Source organism: Anabrus simplex, chromosome 3 (assembly GCF_040414725.1).
Source record: "Anabrus simplex isolate iqAnaSimp1 chromosome 3, ASM4041472v1, whole genome shotgun sequence".
In the NCBI taxonomy this organism is placed as follows: Eukaryota; Metazoa; Arthropoda; class Insecta; order Orthoptera; family Tettigoniidae; genus Anabrus; species Anabrus simplex.
In genome coordinates, this window is record NC_090267.1 from 212,443,903 (window position 1) to 212,468,431 (window position 24,529).

General features: G+C 39.0%; 1 protein-coding gene across 3 annotated transcripts in view; it reads right to left on the reverse strand.

Moving 5' to 3' along the window:
- Positions 1-24,529, reverse strand: part of LOC136866156 (ATP-binding cassette sub-family C member 4) — a 294,433-nt gene that overhangs the window by 43,155 nt on the left and 226,749 nt on the right. For all 3 annotated transcript variants that reach the window (XM_067142874.2, XM_067142875.2, XM_068226640.1), the window contains 2 exons: positions 23,124-23,297; positions 9,544-9,671 (listed from right to left, as the gene is read on the reverse strand). In XM_067142874.2, the coding sequence (XP_066998975.2) occupies positions 9,544-9,671; positions 23,124-23,297 (302 nt within the window). The remainder of the gene's footprint in view (positions 1-9,543; positions 9,672-23,123; positions 23,298-24,529) is intronic.

Sequence of the window (24,529 nt, forward strand, 5' to 3'; positions counted from 1 at the left end):
ATCTCACCTTCAGCATTCTTCTGTAACACCACATTTCAAAAGCTTCTATTCTCTTTCTTTCTGAGCTAGTTATCGTCCATGTTTCACTTCCATACAATGCCACGCTCCACACGAAAGTCTTCAAAAACATCTTTCTAATTCCAATATCAATGTTTGAAGTGAGCAAATTTCTTTTCTTAAGAAAGCTCTTCCTTGCTTGTGCTAGTCTGCATTTTATGTCCTCCTTACTTCTGCCATCGTTAGTTATTTTACTACCCAAGTAACAATATTCATTTACTTCCTTTAAGACTTCATTTCCTAATTGAATATTTCGTGCATCACCTGCCTTCGTTCGACTGCACTCCATTACTTTTGTTTTGGACTTATTTATTTTCATCTTGTACTCCTTACCCAAGACTTCATCCATACCATTCAGCAACTTCTTGAGATCTTCTGCAGTCTCAGATAAAATAACAATATCATCGGCAAATCTCAATGTTTTGATTTCCTCTCCTTGGACTGCGATTCCCTTTCCAAATTTCTCCTTGATTTCCTTTACTGCCTGTTCTATGTAAACATTGAAAAGGAGAGGGGACAAACTGCAGCCTTGCCTCACTCCTTTCTGGATTGCTGCTTCTTTTTCAAAGCCCTCAATTCTTATCACTGCAGACTGATTTTTATACAGATTGTAGATAATTCTTTGTTCTCGGTATCTGATCCCTATCATCTTCAGAATCATAAATAGCTTGGTCCAATCAACATTATCGAATGCCTTTTCTAGATCTACGAATGCCATGTACGTGGGCTTGTCCTTCTTGATTCGATCCTCTAAGATCAGACGTAAAGTCAGGATTGCTTCACGTGTTCCTACATTTCTTCTGAAGCCAAATTGATCTTCTCCCAACTCAGCTTCAACTTGTTTTTCCATTCTTCTGTAAATAATACGTGTTAAAATTTTGCAGGCATGAGATACTAAACTAATGGTGCGGTAGTTTTCACACCTGTCAGCACCGGCTTTCTTAGGAATAGCTATAACAACATTCTGCCGAAAATCAGATGGGACTTCTCCTGTCTCATACATCTTGCACACTAAATGAAATAACCTTGCCATGCTGGTTTCTCCTAAGGCAGTCAGTAATTCAGAGGGAATGTCATCAATTCCAGGTGCCTTATTCCTATTTAGGTCACTCACAGCTCTGTCAAACTCTGACCTCAAAACTGGGTCTCCCATTTCTTCAGCATCAACAGCCTCTTCATGTTCTAGAACCAAATTATCTACATCTTTACCTTTATACAACTGTTGGATATGCTCCTGCCATCTTTCTGCTTTTTCTTCTTTCCCTAGAAGTGGCTTTCCATCTGAGCTCTTAATATTCATACACCTAGATTTCCTTTCTCCAAAGGTTTCCTTGATTTTCCTGTATGCAGCATCTACCTTTCCCAGGACCATACAGCCTTCGACATCCTTGCACTTCTCCTTCAGCCATTCTTCCTTGGCTACCTTGCACTTTCTATCCACTTGATTCTTTAATCGCCTGTATTCTTTTCTGTCCTCTTCGTTTCTAGCATTCTTGTATTTTCGTCGTTCATCAATCAGGTCTAGTATCTCCTGAGTTATCCAGATTCTTAGTTGATCTTTTCTTCCTTCCTAACATTTCTTCAGCAGCCCTGCTGACTTCATTTTTCATGACTCTCCACTCTTCCTCTAAAGTGTTTCCTTCAGCCTTTTCATTTAGTCCTTTTGCAACATGTTCCTTGAAACAATCCCTCACACTCTTTTCTTTCAACTTGTCTAGATCCCATCTTTTTGCATTCTTTCCTTTCTTCAATTTCTTCAACTTCAGATGGCATTTCATGACCAACAAGTTGTGGTCAGAGTCCACGTCTGCTCCTGGGAAGGTTTTGCAGTCCAAACACCTGGTTTCTGAATCTCTGCCTAATCATAATGAAGTCTATTTGATACCTTCCAGTGTCTCCAGGTCTCGTCCACGTATACAGCCGTCGTTTGTGGTGTTTGAACCAAGTATTGGCAAGGACTAAATTATGATCAGTGCAGAATTCAACCAGCCGACTTCCTCTTTCGTTCCTTTGTCCCAATCCAAATTCTCCTACTGTACTACCTTCTCTTCCTTGGCCTACCACTGCATTCCAGTCTCCCATGAAAATTAGATTCTCGTCACCTTTTACATATTGTATTAAATCTTCTATCTCCTCATATATTCTTTCGATTTCATCATCATCCGCTGAACTAGTAGGCATATAGACCTGCACGACTGTGGTGGGCATTGGTTTGGTGTCTATCTTGACGACAATAATTCTTTCACTATGCTGGTCGTAGTAGCTCACCCGCTGCCCTATTTTCTTATTCATTATTAAAGCAACTCCTGCATTTCCCCTGTTTGATTTTGTGTTGATAATTCGGTAGTCGCCTGACCAAAAATCTTGTTCTTCCTGCCAACGTACTTCACTTATACCAACTACATCTAACTTTAGCCTATCCATCTCCCTTTTCAGATTCTATAACCTACCACAACGATTCAAACTTCTAACATTCCACGCTCCGACTCGCAGAATGTCAGTATCCATCTTCCTGATGATCGCCCCCTCTCATGTAGTCCCCACCCGGAGATCCGAATGGGGGACTAGTTTACCTCCGGAATATTTTACCCGGGAGGAAGCCATCATCAGTACATCATTCATACAGAGGGAGCTGCATGTCCTCAGGAGGTAGTTACAGCTGTAGTTTCCCGTTGCTTTCAGCCGTGTAGCAGTATCAACACAGCTAAGCCATGTTGAGTATTATTACAAGGCCGTATCAGTCAATCATCTAGACTGCCGCCCTTTGCAACTACCGAAAGGCTGCTACCCCCCTTTCGATGAACCATTCGTTAGTCTGGTCTCTCAACAGATACCCATCCGATATGGTTGCACCTGCGGCTCGGCTATCTGCATCATTGGGACACGCAAGCCTCCCCACCGCGGCAAGGTCACATGGTTCGCAGAGGAGGGAACATAATATACAACAAGTAAAAATGCACCGGGCTATATAAACCTAATAGCCCGAATATAAAAATCACAGTGATAAAGAAACTGTAAACTAAACACTTTTAGCCTGAAATTGGCAAAGTATGTAAATTATAATCCATACATTGCAAAATGAAAGTTTAGAAATGCATAACTGCTCTATCAGGATTTGCTACAGCTTCAAATGACATGATATCATCATCTTCTGATGATGAATCTGAAGGTACGAGCTGTGCTCCTTCATCAGACGAAAAATCCATAGGTTCCCCTTCAGATTCCTCATTGGAAATGTCATTTATGGCATCAATAATATTTTGTTCAGTAGTAAGTCGTTGACGTGCGGCCACTGTCAACTATTTACACACTATCTACACAGCGATACTGCAAAAATAACAAACTATTGTACAACAAAGCATGAGTAGTGTCCTTACTCCACGATTGTTCAGATGTGACTAAACGGTTTCATACCTCTCGCTTTTTCCACAGCCAATGCAATGTTGCCAGCTTGGGTACGGTATATATCCTTGGAGAATCCTGGTGACACATGGACTAAAAGTATAAGAGGCTAAATGGAAGACCAGATGCTAACACATAATTATCAATGACGGGTCAAATCTGACCCTGCCACAGTTCTAGGTAAATCTGGATTTTTTAAGCGGGGTTGCCCCCTGAAAACTAAAATTATGTGTGGTTGTTAAAGTACCTTATTTATGAAAAGTCATAAAAATCTAGCACTCCAGGTAGAGACACAAAGAAGATAGGGAAGAAAAAACTAACAGCTGGGTCAAAAATGGCCCAGCCATGGTTCTAGGTTCTAGTGTTAAAACCACTTCTGCCATGCCCATAAAGATTGTTCTTCAATGTATATTTTTTGTTTGCTAGTGGCTTTACGTTGCACCGACACTGATAGATTTTATGGCAATGATGGGATAGGAAAGGCCTAGGAGTTGGAAGGAAGCAGCCATGGCCTTAATTAAGGTACAGCCCCAGCATTTGCCTGGTGCAAAAATGGGAAACCACGGAAAACCCTCTTCAGGGCTGCCGACAGTGGAATTCGAACCCACTATCTCCCGGATGCAAGCTCACAGCCGCGCACCTCCAACTGCACAGCCAACTCGCCCAGTGGTTCTTCAATACAGAAATTTAGCTTTTTAACACCATTAAGGTGAACTGGTGCAAGGACTGTTTGTTCAAACTTAATTCTATGAGGAACTTGGAATACAGAAGAGGAATGGTTGCACTAGCTCCTATCAGTATTCCTTTGATGGTTATTTCAGAGCGCTGGTACTTGTAATATGGAATGTCAGGGGAGTAGATTTTTTCCTTGATGCAGTCTACTTCAGTTGCCTGCTCAAAAAGGGACTTGAAATGCATTATGGGATCAATAATCATTGCAGCCTTCGTTTTTGGTGTGATTTGCAATTATGTTGATATGGCAGGTGCTTCCATTAACTGCCATATCATGAACTTCTTTGTATACAATAAGATCTTTCTTTCTATTGAATGAAAAATCTTCTTTTGAGATGCAATGTACAGTATTATGTAGATTTTCACTGCATGGATGCGATCCCAAGATGTGTGCTACAGTTTCTGACTTGCTGAGGCAATGGTCTGCGTTGAGATTTGCCTTGCATGGCTCTTATATTATCCTGCATTTTTTTTACCACTTCCCTCCATTCAGCACTACTGAAAGTATCATGTTCACTGATCCAGTTATTTGCTGCACTCACAGTATAGTACATGAGATCGATCAAGCCAATCACTCTGCATCTCGACATATCGACACCAGCTACTCCCGGAAGTTACGCTCGCAGTTCTTCGACTCCTTCTAGAACATCTGAGATGTTACAAGATGGTTCTCCACGATGCCATCTGTCTGCATCGCCAGCGCAATACTATGAAATCGACCAGGCTAAACAACCCACGCTCCGTGAAGAGGCGGCGTCCTCTAGTCCAGAAGGGGGACGTAAGAAACTCTGTGCCATTCCATCTATAAGCACGGGATCAACATACAATGGCTCCCGTGATATTTCACAGAACCCAGCCCATGATCCAGGCTCTCCATCACACGCCCTGGGAATTTTACTGCTGGGTAACGTCGTCTCCGACTTCCAGGTTGCTAGTCCATCATCAGCTCTTGATCATTATATGGTTGTGAACATCCAGAGTTAGGCACAGGTGGCTTGCAATCCCGCATTACCACTTCACATCTGAAATTACAGTGTTGTGATGCCAACACCTTTTATCACCATTCCGCTAAATTTCTACATCATCAAACTCACCAACATAGACTCAGCTAAAGCCAATACCCAATTCATCTACCAACTGATCACAAGATTCACCCCCAGTCTACAGGAATATAAACTAGAACTTCAACGTACCAGAGATGGAGGCTACAATGTCAAAACAAGTAAACCATTCTATGTATACGCATTTTCTTCCAATATTGGGGCTCATCAACTAGGACTGCATGCCAAGGCATCCGATCTGACCCAGCAGCGCCCTGCCAAGAGGTCTGAACCAGCATCTGGGCCAGCAATAATTCTATTTGTCGCTTATGGAGTGGATCGTGACTTTACTGAGGACGAAGTGGCCGCCCAGCTCCAAATGGACAGCCACCAAATCTACAGGATAGTCCGCATCTGGAACGACTGAGGACCGACCAGCCTAGTCCGCATCCTGTCACATGATGTGACAACCCTGGATGCCTTGCTTCGTGACGGTGCAGTGATCTATGGACGGCGCCACCGGGTCGAGCCGTCAAAGACTCCGCTGCCACAGAAGATCCGTTGCGGCAGATGCCAGCGTTACACCCACGCATCAGCAACACCTTACGTGCACCCTGAGGTATGCGCCATGTGTAGTAGTGAGGAACATCCTACTTCTTCTTGCCCAAACAGGTCAACTCCTAAATGTGTAAACTGTTCACTACCTCATCTCTCATTCAGTTACAAGTGTAAGGCAAAACCTACTCCAGATCCCACACAGCCCAGAACTGTAATCCCAGTTGCATCCCATGACCTCCCTACCCCCACTCCTCCTCCTCCTCCATGTCCGCCCCTTGTTCGGAGAACCTTATTCGCTTTAAGACTATGGTTCTCCAGAACGGCGATATGGCTGGAAAGGTCCCGACCAAACTTCATATTTAGAGGATACTCATCCAGGGGCAGGTTTAGATGTGAATATAATTTAAAAATTGTTGAATAGCCTGGGGGTTTATATGAAAACTAGGACAGTTTTTATTTTTTTTCAATTTTCTCTTATACTATTGATTTTCTGTAAAATCTGAAAATTGTATGTGAAACACCTCTTCATTTTAAACAACTTCTGTTATGTACATAATTTTGCTTACTCTTAAAATCACAGAGAAAATTTGTATTTTCTGCAGGTTTCAAGCTCTGCATTGAGTGATAAATACCCGCACGGACCGACAATGAACCTACCTGTTAACATGGTAATGTCTCTGGCTGCTTGCTAGCAGGGAAGTAACGTAATTTTAGTCATTATGCCTGTAAACTCATGGTTGTTCATTGGGTAGAAAACCAGATAGATTTCAAGCTGCCATTCTGCGGGATGTTTGCATAATACCATTGGAGGTTACAATCGTCTTTGAATAGCTCTAAGTGTGTTTGTTAATATTTCAACAGTACATGGAGTATAGCCCATTATTTCACACTGTAATGTGATTTCTGGGATTTGTTCTAATTTTTACTGTATTTCTCTTCTACTTCCATTTTCTGCTTTAATTTCTTGCCTCTTTAGGCTTAAATAATAACACCATGAGATTGTTTCTGCAGATCTAGAGAAGACGTGTGACAGAAAGGAAAGGGAAGGTAAAAGAAGTCTTCTAAGTGACTGTGAGACTAGATGTAAGCTGATACAGCCAATAAAAGGCATTTATTTTACAATCAGGCTTCAGCGACAGTTTATGTTAGAAAGCCAAGAATAACAACCAAGAGGATTCGTCGTATCAGCCACATGACACCTGGTAATCTACAGGAGTATTGAAACCACATGATGACACCATAAGTTATCTTATCTAAGAATCTCTGCACCAACATTTCTCCTCTGTTACTGCTTTCTTAAATCCATAACTCACATCACTCGATTATAATCAAACCCCCACCCCCAGCTCAATTCTGATTGGCATTAGGAAAAGGGGCCTGTCCTTATAATGAAAACTCCACATCTCCATTGTGAATAGCAGTAGGCAAGTTATAGTAGAAACTCGCAAATTCGATTATGAATTGCAGTAGGAAACATGGCCTGCCATTTTCATCAAAACTTCCCAACGCGCACCTTACATTGCAAACAACATAAGGGGTCCTCCCAATGGTGTTTCTTGGATAACGCTAAGAGACATGCAATTTAATGTAATCTTACTCACTGCATGTACAGCAATTTACATAGAAATCCGTATACAATGTGGAATACCATAGCAAAGCATGGGTACATTTGCTAGTAACAAATATTGTACAAAACTAGCAGTCTTCAGAAAATGCAATGTAGTTGAGATTGTTTCTGCAGATCTAGAGAAGACGTGTGACAGAAAGGAAAGGGAAAGGAAAAGAAGTCTTCTAAGTGACTGTGAGACTGGATGTAAGCTGATACAGCCAATAAAAGGCATTTCTTTTATGATCAGGCTTCAGTGACAGTTTATGATAGAAAGAGCCCTTAATTCAAGGTAGGTATAAGAGTCAGAAAAACCATAATCTTTCACCCTATTTTGATCCTACTTTACATGGATAACTTAACCTGAATGTTACCCCATGGAATAGCATCTGTTCATCTGCACGTTTGTCTCCATTTAGCATTTTCTTCACCATCCTCCTTGTCGACATTGGTCACTCACATGTCTTACTTTGTAGATCAAGTCATTATTTCTTTGGTCACCCTTGTGATTGTTTATCTGCAGTGCTGAGTTGCAGTGCTCCTTTTGTCACTGAGTTCTCACTACTCCATATAAATTTCATGAGGTTCACCCATACCATTGCAGGTGAGTCTTCTGCAAGCTTTCAGGCATAGAAACCTCACTTCCATGTTATGTAGCATTTGCTCACATCTGTTTGTTATGGTCAACATTCAACTGTTTGAAATACCTCTGGTATCACCACTGTGCATTTCAGCCATGCGAGAATATATTTTCAATTTCATAAAACTCTAGTAACCTGCCATTGTTTCGCTCAGGCTGCATTTGTTACATAACATAAGGGCACAAAATGTGAGAGTAATTTTCAGTCAGTTGGAAATACTGGAAGCATTATAAAAATCTTCCAGTCTACTTTCTTAGAAACTGACAAGCATTTTCAAGCTTAAAATAATGTTGAATAGGATGAAACTTAAGAAGATTGAATACAAAATTGTGAGCTAAGGATAAAGAATACAAAATTGTAGCAGGTGGCCAAGTTCAAGCATTTAGGATCTATATACACCCAAGTTGTTTAGTGAAAAAAACCAAATAGAGGAGTTGCAAAGCTAATGCTGTTATTTCACAGTTGTGATCAAGAGTCTTTCATAAGACAGAAGTGAGTCTATGAACAAAATTATCTTTATATTGCTATATTTTCAGGATAGCATTGCTCTTCAGAGTGAAGGACTCATTGGCTGTAAGTTACAGACATAACTGATAGTACAAATAAGTGGGAATGATGACTGGCAGATATTTCCAATAATAAGATAAAATATTAATTAGGAATAAATACATGGGTCTGCCTAGCAGAGGTGGTAAAGGTGCGTTCGGTTCACTCAGGAGGATATGGGTTCAATTCCCTGTCAAGAATTGCATGTTATCAATATCATTATGAGTCCGTATTGAAATTCAATGTACTTCTTAAAATTACAAATTATTTAATATATCATACACCTATTCAAGAAGTCAAAAAACTTAAGAAATGAGATTCCCACTTCTGAAGTGGCACACAGTCCCACATCAAAAATGAGTGGCTAGGTATAGAGCTAATTACTCTACCCTACTTAGGTTACAAATGGTAGAAACCTTTACTTTCCACTTCTCCAAGAGCCTTTATGGCCTATATAGAGATGATGTTTTGGATGGACTTCAACAATGGGGTCACAAGAGATGAATTGCAGGAATGAAGCATGAACTTATCTATGAAGTGTAAGAGACCCAGGAAACAGAGTAGGCATTAATAGGAATCTAAGGCTTGGTATTAACAATTTAAATGCAAGAGGTGTAAAAATAGAGGAGACAATATTGCTAATTGTGTATACAAATTGATGATGGTGCTTGCAGACTGAATGCTGAAAGATATAACAGTCTACATTGAAATGTATCTAGGTAATGGGAATGTTTGTGTGTAAAATTCTGTACATATTAAATTCTTGTTGAAGTTATTTTTAAACCTCAGTAGTTTAACCATATTCGTAAGTATAATTGGTAAGTATGTTCTGACTTTGAATGGTGTGGACAAATCCGATATATTAAAGATACATGAAACCAAAGAGTATTAGAACTAAAGCAGTAAGCAATGTGGTGCTTTGCTATACCCATTCCCTTTATTTTTAAATTAAATACTATACCTTGTGTTTCTGTTCCACAACAAAATTGAGATTTTTCAAAACTGGAGCCATATCTTCACAGTATTTCAGGTACACATTACTTAATTGAATCTTTCCCATTGAAGGCCAGTCTTTAGGAGGTGTCTTACCTGGAACAAATATCCATTGTACATAATGATAGATATTACATAAAACAAATATCATCGTAAAGTCTGTATTGCCGTACGTATACTTTAAGGTACTTGCCATTCAAATTTTGTGTGTGTTTATTAGAAATGCTGGTGCTTTGAGAAATGATGTAGCCTACATGTGTATTTCACAGTGAACTAGAGTGTCCGTCATAGGATATAAACTTCATGGTTTGATCTGTATTTAATTGTGATCACAATAATAATTATTAAATTAATGTCATAATGGCCCACCTTTTCAATACTATAATATGCAATATTATTGAATTACATTACTAAACTAGGGACTAGTTTCAGCCTTGCTGGCCATATTCAGCCATAATGTAATATATCTAATAACTAAACAAATTGTACAAATACACAATTGACATAAAAACAAAATGAACAAACACACAATTGACATTAAAATCTGGGATGAACTATGTATATAATTTGAAAAATAAATTAGGCTCTAAATTCTTAGCATCTGGAGTATGCTCATCATCCAGACTCTTTCTTGCATTAATATTCATAGAATTGTTAGTTCCATCAATGCTAATCATTACAATTTCAATTGCAAAATGGGTACTGGTAAATGTTGATTCTGTAGTCAGATCATCAATCACCAAATCTATTTGAGTGGTGTTAGCAGTATGCAAGCCACTGGACACCATGGTAAATAACCACCAGCTGACGCAGAACTGCTAGATGGCGTTTCCACATCAAACCAATGTAAATAAAATGTTCCTGTAGTGCCTCTTAAAATCATGCTGAAATGCTGTTGGACATTGTCAGTACGGCACATAAAGATATGGTTAAGACTGACACTTGTGGCTGGTATAAATTGGCAATTCATTGCGATGTCCATGAAGTTAACCTGAATAAATGATAGATAAAATTAGATAAAATTAATGAACTGAAGGAGAGAGCGTGTTAGTCAAATGGCATAGGTTATATGAGACTTACCTCTTATTGCGGCATGTGGTGCATGGCCTATTGTTGTGTGCCTCATACTAACGGTTGTGAGATTCAATGGAAAAGGAAGGGGTAGGGCAAGGGGCGAGTGTCCATGCTTGTATAAATGTTTGTCTCTTCATGACCTGTATTTGCTAGCCCCATGGTGTAGGGTTAGGGTGTCTGCTTCTTACCCAGAGGTCCTGGGTTCGATTCCCGGCCAGAGATTTTTACCTGGATCTGAGGGCTGGTTCGAGGTTCACTCAGCACACATTATTACAGTTGAGGACCTGTCTGATAGTGAGATAGCAGCCCTGGTCTAGAAAGCTAAGAATAACAATCAAGAGGATTCATCGTACCAACCACATGACACCTGGTAATCTACAGGACTTTGGGCTGAGCAGCAGTCGATTGGTAGGCCATGGCCCTTAGGGGCTGTTGTGCCATGGGTTTTGGTTTGGTGTCATGGTCTGTGTTTACTAAGTGGTTGGCAAAAGCAGGAAATGTTTTTATTCTGGTATGCTCTGATATCTGTGTGCCATGTTTTGAAATTTTGACTAGTTTGTTTAATGTAAAATTAGAATTTAGGGTAGTCAATGCATTCAAATTTGCAATTATCAGGTAAAGTTTCTCCCTTTGGGTTTTAACATTACAATAACACTTTCAGGTTTTTGGTGACATTGGGATAGAAAAGGGCTAAGACTAGGGAGGAAGCAGCCATTAAAAATAATGGGCAAATGGTTAGTTAGTTTTGTCACAAAATAAAGCCCAGCATGTGACTTAAAATTCAGTTTTCTACAAAACATGTCATATGCATTTTCTCAGTAACTCTAACGGTTCTCTAGGAATTATGCTTTTTAGTGTCAAAGCATTCAATCCAAAACACCCACCAATTGAGTCCTGTTTGGCTGGGTTCTTGCTCCACGTAGATTGATCACTAAGAATAGTATATAAGGAGACCTTTGGAAATTAATTCACAGAGTTGTTTGCTAAACTCATTTCATAACCAGTAACTAAAATATGATAGCTTACATGCTAATATTGGGTATAAACAGAAGTCAGTGACAGCACCAATTAATCATGAGCCCTTCAGAGACAGGCACCTTTATTTCTATTTTCACTATCTGTTATTATTCAACTGTTCATAAGGTTTACATAATCCATCCACATATAATAATAGAGAATTGGAAGTTTTATTGATAATTTGTTGCTGCTCTTTCATTATCTCCAGGTTTGAAAATGCCTGCATAATAATGCCAATATCGAACAATACTATAGGTATCAATATTTGTTCCCGGTATTATTGGAGTATCAATATTTTTTGTGACTTGAGTATCAATACCAAAATATCATTTCAAATGTGATATTGCAAAGTCCCTGCATACCCTTGGCTTTATAGTTTATATTCTTGGCATGATGCTGTGTGAGTGCTGGGGCTTCAACGTTGTCATACACTCGATGCAATGTATATTGATTACTAGGATATACCAATTATTGTAATCATGATCAATAGAATACTTACTGTCATCGTTCCATTCTCTGAGGATTGTCTTTGGTGGCCCCACCTGAGTGTGGTGCTGCGGTTCCTTTCAACCAGCAACAGCACGTGTGGCAAGTACTCAATGAGGTTAATATCGTTCATGTGTGAAGTCGTGGTTATAATTTTATGTATGTGAGGGAATTTGTTAGTTTGTTTTAATATTTTATGAAGGTCTGTGTTAGTATCTATGCAGTGCTTTGTGTGTGCAATCAAGTAGTTTTCTATTGTTTCAAACACATATGTCGTACTGTTTCGTTCCTGGTTGTAAATCGGGTTACAGAAGAAAGCATGATGTAAATTATTTTTTACACCACCAAAAGAAATAATATGTTTGCAAAGAGTTATTCTGTGGAAAGATAAGCAACTGTCAACCAAAAGCAGAATCAGTATTATGCATTTTTTGTGGAAGATTTAATGATGAAGGTGGATTTTTTCATAGTGAATGGTGAAAATGTGAAACTTCCTCATGTGAAGTGAAAATTAAAATCAGAAGTAGTACTTCATATTTTTTCCAAATTTACCGAATTCCTATTCACTGAGAAAAAAATTCATAAGGCACCCAATACAGAAAGGAATGAAGACAGCATCAAGAGAACAAGAAACAGGAATCAACGATGTGAGTGAAGCAGCGATAGCAACAGTAAATGGTGAGGTTCAAGTTCAAGATCAGCCTAGTTGTACTCAAATTCGCAGCCAGTTTAGTTCTCTTACCAATTCAAAGATATGAACTTCATTAGATTTTTAATGAACACAGTTTTGATTATTATGTCTTTGCTTATATATTTGTGATTCATTTTATGGCTGATGATGACATTATATATGTCGAAACCGGTCCCCAAGTTGAATAAAATGTATTTGTAACATCAACACATAATTAGTATTGATATCTTATCGTTGATCTCTTACCAATGGTGGAAAGACAATATTGTCTCCCGAAAGGTCACTAAAGAATGCAAATACAATATTCCTTAAAAGGAAACAATTGAGGTTCCACCTAATTCAATAATTTTGAACCTTTGAAAACAAGTACAAAATTTGGTACATGTTGCAGCCATAATTTTTGGCCTTCTTCAGCTGTGAAAATTATTACTTATATATAATTAATGAAAAGCATAGTTGATATGATAAACATGTTAAAAAACAGACAAACACTGAAAAATCTCTAAAATGATTGTCACATTAAAATCTATTCTTCTTAAGGCTGAAATGTTCTATGTGAATAAAATTTGACTAGAGGAACTCGAAGACACTCATTCCTAAACATTCACTTGGCATAATGTTTTACGTTTGAATGATGTAATCATATTATATTTTCCTGATGAATGTCCTTAAGGAGATGTGTAAAATCATTAGAAGAAACTTAGAATTCCCAGATTTAAAAATAATTGTGATTGATGTCAAGACGGAACAAGTAAGCAGTTGATAAAATGAAATTGTATGTCACTCCAGATTAAAATTTACAAAGCAAGGAAGAAACAGAATAAAAAACTAAGAAAGAGATAATCGAACATGAAATAATAAGTACAAAGGTTAAATAGACTATGTGACCCAATCTGCGTTGTTATGTTTGTCACCGAGGTGATGTGTTTTAGGCCTCTCCTACTATGTTTTAGGTCCAGCTATTTCGCCATTGAAATCCGTGTCCCTTGGGAATTTAATTCCAACTTATTTCTGTTACTATTTCCTGAGCAGCTTTATGTCACTAAGTTTATTTGCTTCCTCTCCGTCCTCTGAGTTATATTCTATTGTTAAATATTATATATTTTCCTCTGGTCACAAGTTATTTTGCAGTCTGGTGAAGGACCATCTGTAGAGCGAGTCTCTCTCTTGAGACTCGCCTGTTCTCCAGCCAGCTTCTCCTTCGGGTAGCCTAGACGGCGAGCTGTGAGATAATTGTTAGTCATGTTAGAAGTTGGATGTGTTATGTGGTGGCTCGTGTGCAGAGCGTTGACTCACAACAGTATGCCTGGATAACTTATAAGGCACGAGGGCCTAATGCCCTCAAGTTTTTGATTATTTACCAATGAGTGGACGTCCGCTTAAAAAACTTATATCCTGCTTTCATGGATTTGAGTGAGTAACTGCATCTCTGCTGTTGCCAAAGCATTAGCACCTTCCCAAGGACTCTATGTAAGTTACCATCTACTAGTTTATTTCTTTTCCTCCTGGAGCTAGACAGAAATGCCCACTGGATTTAATTGCTCTACAGATTTGATGTGAACCTTTGTATCTCAATATTGGTTTGGTTTTCAGATTAATTGAACCTTTAAAAAAATCTACTAAAAGAATATGTAAATGCCTTGCCTGTTATTATTATTATTATTATTATTTCACATGGCAAAACAAGGATACATTATAAATACATATAAATACATATTTCTTAAATAAGTATGTCATTTACAGGCCAGCATTCAAAACTTAATGTCCAGACTTTTCAGCCAGTCCACTGCTTCTGTAGAGGCACTGTGTAATTCTTGAACAGATCCATTGAATCTTCTTTTGGGGCAGTCCATAACAACGTGCTGGATGGTCTGAGGCACATTATCACAGTTGCAGAATGGGTCTTCAGATTTTCCCCACTTGTGAAGCCAGAATTCACACCTTCCATGGTTTGTTCTGATTCTGTTTAGAGATGTTCATTCCCTTCTCGGTAAATTGAAACCAGGAGGAGCTCTACAAGGATGGTGGATTAAACCCAGGTGGTCAGGATTTGAGGAGGTCCATTCTTCATGCCAGATCTCATCAGCATCAAAATGTGTTTCCAGGAGCTTCTCACCTAACTTCCATGATGGATTTCTGGACTTTAATCTCTTTGGTTTCTGAGGGTTGCACTCCTGATGTAAGGGCAGTTGAGGATTACTGTGACATTTCTGCCATTCTCTTAAAAGAGCCAGTTCTCTTCGTATGTGAGGGGGATGGATGTTGGATAAAACAGGCAACCATTTTAGGGGTGTCGATTTGATGGTGCCTGGTATTGTCCTCATGGTATCATTCAGTTGTGTATCAACTTTTGATGTATATACACTGTTAAGCTACACAGGGCAGCAGTATTCTGCAACTGGATAGATCAAGGCAAGACCTGATGTCCGTAGTACTGTTGCGTTTGCTCCCCATCCTGTTCCACTGAGCTTGTGTAATATGTTGTTCCTTGTTTTTATCTTAGCTGCAGTGTTAGAGAGGTGTTGCTTATATGAAAGTGTCTGATCCATTGTGACACCCAGATACTTTGAATATGGGTTATACTTAAGTTTTTGGCCTTTGAATTCGACTTGAGGTACATAGTTGGCTTTTTGGTTGTCTAGGTGGAAGCAGCTTACTTCAGTTTTCTTCAAGTTAGGTTTGAGTTGCCCTGTACTGAAATATTTGTTCAGGTTATGGAGATCCTTTGTGAGTATAGTTTCTACTGTTTTTGAAGTCACTCAACTGGGCAGCCAGAGCTATGTCATCTGCATATATGAATTTCCTGGAAGTAGTTTCTGGAAGATCTGCAGTATAGATGCTGAACAGTAGAGGAGCAAGAACTGATCCTTGGGGTAAACCATCGTTTAGTATATAGGGCTTACTCTTATTGCCGTTTAAATGTATTTCGAGCGCTCTATTGCATAGCATGTTGTTCAGCAGTGTTGCAAGGTTCTTACAGGGAATGATCTACAAGAATTTCAAAATCATCCCTTGTCGCCATACTGTGTCATAAGCTGATGTCAAGTCTACAAAAACAGCGATGGTCTTCTTCTTGTCTTGAAATCTGTTCTCAATGTGGCTGGTGAGTGCCAAGACCTGGTCACAGCAGCTTCAGTTAAGTCGGAATCCTGCTTGTTCAGTTGGTATGTGTTGGGAGGCTGTGGTTGAGATTCTGTTGTAAATCATTCTCTCCATTAACTTATAGCAAATACTTAAGAGTGCTATTGGCCTGTAATCTTCAGGACTATCTCCACTTTTTCCTGGCTTTAGAATGGCAACTATTTTAGTTCTCTTAAGCAAGGATGGAAGCCTACCACTTCTTAAGATGTCATTCAAGAACATAAGTAACCAGTGTAGAGTTCTAGGTCCACAATGTTTCAGGAATTCTGGATATATCCCATCCATTCCTGCCGCTTTGCCTGGTTTTATTTCTTTTAGAGCTGTTGAGATTTCTGCAGTTGTGAATTCCCCTGAGAACTGGGGGGTTGATTCAGTCGAGGATAGCCTAGTTGCTTTACGTCCATAGGTATAACCTTAAATTACCATACACGTGTCTCCCGGGTGGTGCTAAGTAAGCAACGAAATTGGCTGCTGGACCTTAAGCTCTGCTTAATGGATATCCCAGCAAATAGAGGATACATTAAACTTCAACTATAATGTTACACTGTTAAAACCTCCTTATGGATGAGAGAAATCTCAAAATCTGTTAAAGACTCTACATGCTTCTGCAAAATTATTTTTTGTCGTTATTATTATTATTATTTTAGTCAAGAAAGAATGGAAACGTGTTATAAAAATTAAATTTAATGATACCTGATTAATCTTGGAAGGCATTGTGTTGCTAGTGGAAAGTCATCCACTAAAATGATAGAGATCACAGGATTTTGTCCAGGGATTGGAATCTATTCCTTTCTTTAAATTTTCTTTCTGATTTTGTTTTTTCTTTATGTAATTTGTCATTGATGCTTCTGAGTTTTCCTAATTATTGCTACTATTTTGTGATGGGTCACCTCTGTGGCTTATGTACGTGTTGTCGTCTCCATGGCAACTGCTGCCAATGGTGATGATTATTGATAATTGATGTGTGTGGGCATGTCCCTAATGATTTGAGTGCCTTGCTCTTACTTCTTGGTGAAGTGTGGTGAATTTTGTCCTTATTGTGGCCTGTTTTAAGTTTACCTATCTTAGTCACCCATTTCTGTTTTGGGACAAGTGTTGCGTTCTGCGTTAATTTACTTTTTTTTTCTGTAACATACTTTGAGATCCGGTTCCTTGGAAGAATCTCTGTGGCCCCTTCCTTACTACATTCTGTGGTAAATTAAAAGGAAGGAAATCCTGTGGAAACTCGAATTAATCGTAATTTCTGAAGGAATCAGTTAAAAGAAATAAGTTATTTATTCTTCTAAAGCCTTCTGTCTGGTGATAAATCTAGTCCATGGACATTTCAAAACTAATTATCCTGTAATTCACTCTTTTGGTTCTTAACTCGTCAATTCATTAATTTTAATTTATTGCTGCTTTTAATTTAGGGGACATCCCTCACTTCAATGGTAATTGATTTTTGACTGTCTAATGCAGTCCTAGTTTATTTAATTAAAGAATTTCTCTGTTAATATAATTTTTCTTTTAAAAGGTGCACCTAGGTTTTTTTTAAATATTTGTAGGCTTTTGGTTGAAATAATTGTAAATTTTCTTTTTAAAAAAGAATTATCAATTAAATTATCATTTGTTCACAAGTAAATAACTCTTGTTTCTTCTTTCAAAAATTTCTGTTTATTTCTTACCATACCAAAAACAATTTCTTTTGGTCTACATTGTTTCTGGTTTACCCCCAGCTGCTCCATAAGTTTGGTGAGTATCTAGCCATTTAATTTTAATTCTATGTTAAGGGTATTTTTGGTATCTCTTGTCTATGTATGACTTATACCAGCGACGGTATGGCTGGTGCATATTGATCAGGTTATAGTTATGTAATCATGTGTTCACTATGTTCAGAGCTGCCAGATGACCAAACAAATCAAATTGCTGGTAACAGAATGCAGATGGAGGGGAAACCATATGATACATGCTATGAAATGCGGGAAAATTTTTTCTTTCCTTTTTTAAGAATGTTCATAAAATTCTTCAAGAAGCATGTTGGTTTGTTCAGAAATATCATTTCAATTGAAAATGCATGTTCCTTTGGTCTAGAAAAAATCCAAAGAAAAGCACCTCGATTTTTTCTGGGCGATTTCCAACAAAAGAGTAGCGTTACAAAAATGTTGCAAAGTTTGGGCTGGGAAGTCTTGGGAGAAAGGAGACGAGCTGCTCGACTAAGTGGTATGTGAAATTCTAAATTCCCATGGAGGGAATTAGATATTATTCACCAATAGAGCATGTCAAAAACATATCAGATGTAAGGCTTTTCAGGCGTTTGCTCTATTAACCAGCGTTTCGTCTTAGGTCTGACACTAGACTCGTCAGAGTGGGATGTGTCAGACCCTACCCAAGGACGCTGGGTGTATGCAGGTGAGCTTATCAGAGGCACAGTCTGATAACTGCATACGGGAGATAAATCTGCCACCTGGGCGACTGCCGTAAATGCAGATCAGTAGTGATTGATTGATAGATGTATAAAGATATTTTTGTGTATGTTAAGCAAGTTGCTATTCTTCGCTGTACATAAAATGAAAATCATAAATAATAATAATAACGTACGGTTGTACAGTACCTAAATTTATATTGTGATTATGAGTGTGAAACATAAAGTACATTCTGTAGCAGACAAATTAGAAATCTTGTGAAATATGGTTTTGCTAGTTGCTTTACGTCGCATCAACACAGATAGGTCTTATGGCGATGATGGGACAGGGAAGGGCTAGGAATGGGAAGGAAGCGGCCGTGGCCTTAATTAAGGTACAGCCCCAGCATTTGCCTGGTGTGAAAATGGGAAACCACGAAAACCATCTTCAGGGCTGCCGACAGTGGGGTTCGAACCCACTTTCTCCCGAATACTGGACACTGGCCGCACTTAAGCGACTGCAGCTATCGAGCTCGGTCTTGTGAAATTAAAACCAGAAGTAGTACCTCATATCTTTCCAAATTTATCGAAATACCTATCCGACGAGGTAAAATTGCATTGGCACTGAGTAGGGAAAGGAATGAAGACAGCATCAGGACAAGGAACAAGAATCACGATATGAGTGAAGCAATGATGGCAACAGTGAGCGGTGAAGTTCAAGTTCAAGCTCAGCCTAGTTGTAGTCAAATTCAGTGCCAGTCTAGTTCTCTTACCGATGCTGGAAAGACAATATTGTCTCTCAAAAGGACTGAAGAAAGGAAGCAACTGAGGTTTCACCTTATTCGATACAATTAAAATTTTTAAATCTTTAAATCTTTAAAAGCAAGTATGAAATTTGGTACATGAGTTGCCATAACTTTTGGCCTTCAGCCATGAAAATTGTTAGATATATGCATATGATTAACGAAAAACATAGTTGATATGATCATTATGTAAAAAAAAAAAAAAAAACAACACTCTGAAGTATGGAGAAACTACTGATTTGATCCAGAAGCAACTTGCAGATTGCTTAGGAATACCACCATCTACATTTAAGGATAATAATAATAATGAATGGTGACTATCACTGCAGCTGCCATGCAAAGGTTAAATATAACAGCAATAGGATGGGCAAGAGTTGTAGTGGTATTTTTGAGGAAGACAAGACTGAGGCCATCTGGACCAGTAGGTTTATTTTCTGGCAGGCAGGAAAGTAAAGAATAGACTAAGACTCAGAGGTGGAAAGATTACTGAGACTATGAGAAGGAACAGAATCAATACTTGGAAAATCTGGGAACTGAACAGATGCAACAAAATTAGACAAAATTAGACCAGCGCTCAGATCCAGGGAAAATTCCCTGACCTGACCAGAAATCAAATCCAGAGGCTCCAGGTAGGAGACAGGCACACTACCCCTACAACACAGGGCTGGCAACAAAATTAGAAGCAAAGTAATACTCGTAATTGAACATTTTCAGTCTATTACAACTGTGTTAGCAGAGTACTGTTGGAAAGTCAGAATGGTTTAGGAATAAGACTGGACTAAGACAGGGGAGTGTGCTGTCACCACTTTTGTTTATTATGGTCATGGACAAAATTGTAAAGGAAACAAAGGAAGCCTATGGAGATAAAGAGATAAAGATACTGCTATTAGCAGATGAAGTTGTGATCTGGTGAAAGAACAGCAAAAAAGTGCAACAACAACTAGATGTACTGAACAAAAAAAATTGAGAAATATGGCATGAAAATCAGTACAGAGGAAAGCAAGACTATGGTGATGTGGAGAGGGGAAAGGCAAGGAAAGGGCACTGTGAAAATTGGAAGTCAGAGGCTGTAAACTGTGGACAGCTTTAAATACCTAGGAAGTGAATTAATGCAAAATGCTAGGGTGGACATGGAGATTAGCAGGAGGGTACAGCAGAGTAATGCATTCTACCAAAGAGTAAGAAAACTTGTTTGGAGCAAAGACATACCAAGGAAAAGTAAAGAGATAATATACAAAATGTACTATGTACCCATACTGACTTATGCAGCTGAGACTTGGACTTTGACTAGCAGGTAAGAGAGTAGAATTCAAGCCAGTGAGATGAAATTCCTATGAAGTATAATAGGAAAGACAAGGAATAAGAAATGAAGATGTTAGGAAGGAAATTAGGATAGGAAAGCTAAATGAAAGAGTTGAAAAGAATAAACTAAGGTGGTTTGGACATGTAGGATGGAGGAGAATAGAATTACAAGACAGATGCTGGGGGCAAAGTGCGAGGGCAAGAGAGCAAGAGGAAGACCTAGAACAAGGTGGATTGAATCAGTGAAGAGTGGCATAAGATGATGAAATTTGGACTGGGTAAAGTTTGTGGAAGAGGAATGGTGGAAGGAAAGAGAAAAATAGAGAAGTGCCATAAATACCCTGACCTGGCAGGAGCTGGATAAGGGGAAATAATAATGATGATGATGATGATGATACTACCACTGGCTAAATTATCACCCCGAGTCACTATATCTGTCACACACTTTGTACCTTACTTTTTACCTGTTGTTTATCAGAGACCAGAATATTTTGCTGTTACCTCTCACTTCTAGGCAGGCAAAGTTTATGTAGTCCTGGTAATCCCATCTTAGAAGCTGTTTGTGGTGTTTGCAAAGGTCAGAAAAAGTTTTATAGCTGACTTCAGAAGGCAACCTTTTCCAGTCTCTCCAGGCTTTCATTTTATTCATTTATGCAATTTTGGTGTTACTTTTCTTCCATGGGGGACATCTGGTAGATGGTCTACGAGTGGGAACAAGGTTACGGATCACAGCATGAGTCCAGTCATAGAACAGGTCCACTGCTTCTTGGACTTCATCCAGTTGCAACGAGTGCCAAGGTAGAAGAGAGAGGTTGTGATTAACAGCCTGCCAATCAGCCTTTCGCCAGATGGGTATATAGTTACTGGTATAGAGTCGATGACATCTCGGGGGAGAGGGGCCATAGAGAAAGTTACCTCTACAGACTTACGGTTCAATTTAAAAATATTTCGCCCCACAGGAATAGCTGAAGGCCCAGCAAAGCAGAGCAGGTAGTCAAGAAGACTATCTCTACAGGTGTTCTCAAGGACGTACTGTTGGAGACCTAGGCCTGTAATATAATGGTCCAGATACCACCTGTCAAGGCTATTAGAAGGGACACCTTCCACAGGGGAATTCCAAAATATGTATATTCTTGTGATTACCACTCCTCCTCTAATTCTGAGGTATTAGATCATTCAGTTGCTGAAAATTCCATTTCTGATAGAATCATCAGTGATGATGAAGACTGGGATAGTGCCTGCAAAAATCTGGGTGATGCTAAGTTGGAGAATTTTGTAACAGTAGACAATTCAGACATGCTGGAACTAGATGATGTAATCAAAAACCACATTGCTGTTAGAGAAGAAGAAGAATCATCTGATGACCCATTTCCCATATGGGCAGAAGCCCTTCCAGCAATGAGCATGATCAGAAAATACTTCAGTTCCTCTTCTGAGATAATATCAGAGCCAAATTCATACTTAGGATAGAAAATGTAATTATTCATTGCCCAAGTTCATGTACAAATGACTTTCTTTAAAAGTGATCAATTTCAATGCTTCTACATACACTACTGTATAGCTTACCTACTTGTACTACTTTATCCTTGTTAAAAGTCATATGTTTATGTATTTACAATGCAGTGTATTTGAATAAAATTCTGTACTACTGTATAGTCCACGTTATGTAATTGAAATACAGTAATGTGTATAAATATCTAGGATGCTTTGTCATTTCCTGCTTAACATATGGTCCTGCATCCATTAAGAAATAGCAGCAGGTGACAAGATTAAGATAAGGTACCATATGTCATGATGAAACTAGAATGGTAGCATACAGTATCTGCCATACCTGCCATGGATTTTAACCTTCATTGGTTAATTCCAATGGGCTGGGGGCTGGGTGCGTGTGCCGCCTTCAGCATCAGAATTAACCTTAGGTTGGTCCCACCTTTATAGATGTGCAGGCCGCCTATAAGGTGTCATCTTGAAAGACCTGCACCAGGCTTCTCTGGAAGCCATGTACCATTATTATTAGGAAAAAAAATATTTCAATTTCTTCCATGTATATAAATGACTAAATTTGAAGAACATTCTCATATAGAAAGAGCATCTTAGGCAGGAAGAAAGCACAACAATATAATAATAGCTTCCTATAGAAATGTCCAGGAACCAGGTGAAAAGCACATACTGTATTACCTGGGATAGTATAACTAACTAACTAACTAACTAACTAACTAACTACACAAGTTTTCATTCCATAACCTGAAGAGGTATGACAGGCCTCTTAGAGAGTAAAGCCCTCTCTCAGGCCAGGAGATTTATTCGATGAAGGAGATACTCGGAGAAGGTGAGGGGGTTGGTGGCTGTGGCCTATACTACTGTAGGAACTGTTCCGACATTTGCCTTAGTGCAGGAGAATGGAAAAACCATGGAAAGCCATTCTCAAGACAGCCAACATGGGGATCAGCCCCTCTCCATCTCCCAAATGCAGAGCTGTAGAGCCACGGTAGAGCCGTGGCCAACCATTCTCTGCTCAGTTGATCACTTGGAGTGCTAGGATGCCGTGGCCACTTGTAGGCCAAAGCTTACTCTGCAACCACCGACCAAATAGCATATTAAGCAGGCACATTTTATCAGGGTTTTACTGTGGTATGTATGAATATGTAATTTACCTGGAGATGATTCCAGAGCTGGCTCAGATTCTACATTGGTGTATTCCAATATCCTTGATACAGAAGTCATTTGACTGACCACTTCAGTCAACTGCAAAATGCCTGTCTGGAGCATGCCAGTTAATGCTAAAGCTTGGGAAATAGCCAATCCAAAATCAGATCCTTTGAAATTATCTGAAAAAAGAATATACAGAAATGTGAATATAATTACATTAACAAGAAAGTATCTTTGAAATTTCACATGCTTGTTGATACTATGATCATAGCCATGGTATCTCTTACATGGAATCCACATTAACATGACATGATTTTGCATGGCATTGGCCAGGATTTGAAACACAACTGACTTTCTGAGATGTAACTCTCTAAACATCAGTAATTTAACTGCTAAAATCAGGAGGGAAATGTTTAGTAAGTAATGATTAGCAACTTGTACTTTACTTCACTTTACTCTAAGTGCTTGTAAAGTTGGGAAGATGAGCATAGACTTACTGTGGTAATAAATACTGTACACACTTCTAGCATTTACTACTCATTAACAAGCTAGTAGGTAATTCTATTGCTCGTAAGTCCTTTGGTAGCTGGGAGAGAACTTTTGAGTCAGTCTATTGTATATCTGCATCTGAAGCAAATATGTTAACTTTCATCTTCTTCTTTAGTGCATCATAACCGGGCGAGTTGACCGTGCGCGTAGAGGCGTGCGGCTGTGAGCTTGCATCCGGGAGATAGTAGGTTCGAATCCCACTATCGGCAGCCCTGAAAATGGTTTTCCGTGGTTTCCCATTTTCACACCAGGCAAATGCTGGGGCTGTACCTTAATTAAGGCCACGGCCGCTTCCTTCCAACTCCTAGGCCTTTCCTATCCCATCGTCGCCATAAGACCTATCTGTGTCGGTGCGACGTAAAGCCCATAGCAAAAAAAAAAAAAAAAAAAAAAAAAAAAAAAAGTGCATCATAATGAAAGGCACAAACCGAAAGATCCTTAGACTTTCGCATTTAACTTTGCAAAATTTTCTACAGTCACATTAGCTGTGAAGGTGGCGGGGTTCTCGCTGTCCTGAAACAAGATATCTTGAGATTATGAACCACGGAATTTGATTTTCATTGCTTTATGCAATCATTGTAGCACCACACAATGACGTTCTGTGTTGTTAAGTTGTTCATTTGCTCATAACTTGGACAAGCAGGATTCCATTTTCAGTGTCTGTTATGATGTTACCAACTGAGGAGTTGGATGCAATAACAGCATGGGTAAATTAATGTTATTTTGAGAAACAGAAGCGTAAAGTTTATAAATGCTACTACAATCTGCTTCTACATCGCACTGACACTGATAGTTCTTTTGGTGATGATGGGATATGAAAGGGCTAGGAGTGGGAAGGCCTTAATTAAGGTACAGCCAGGTG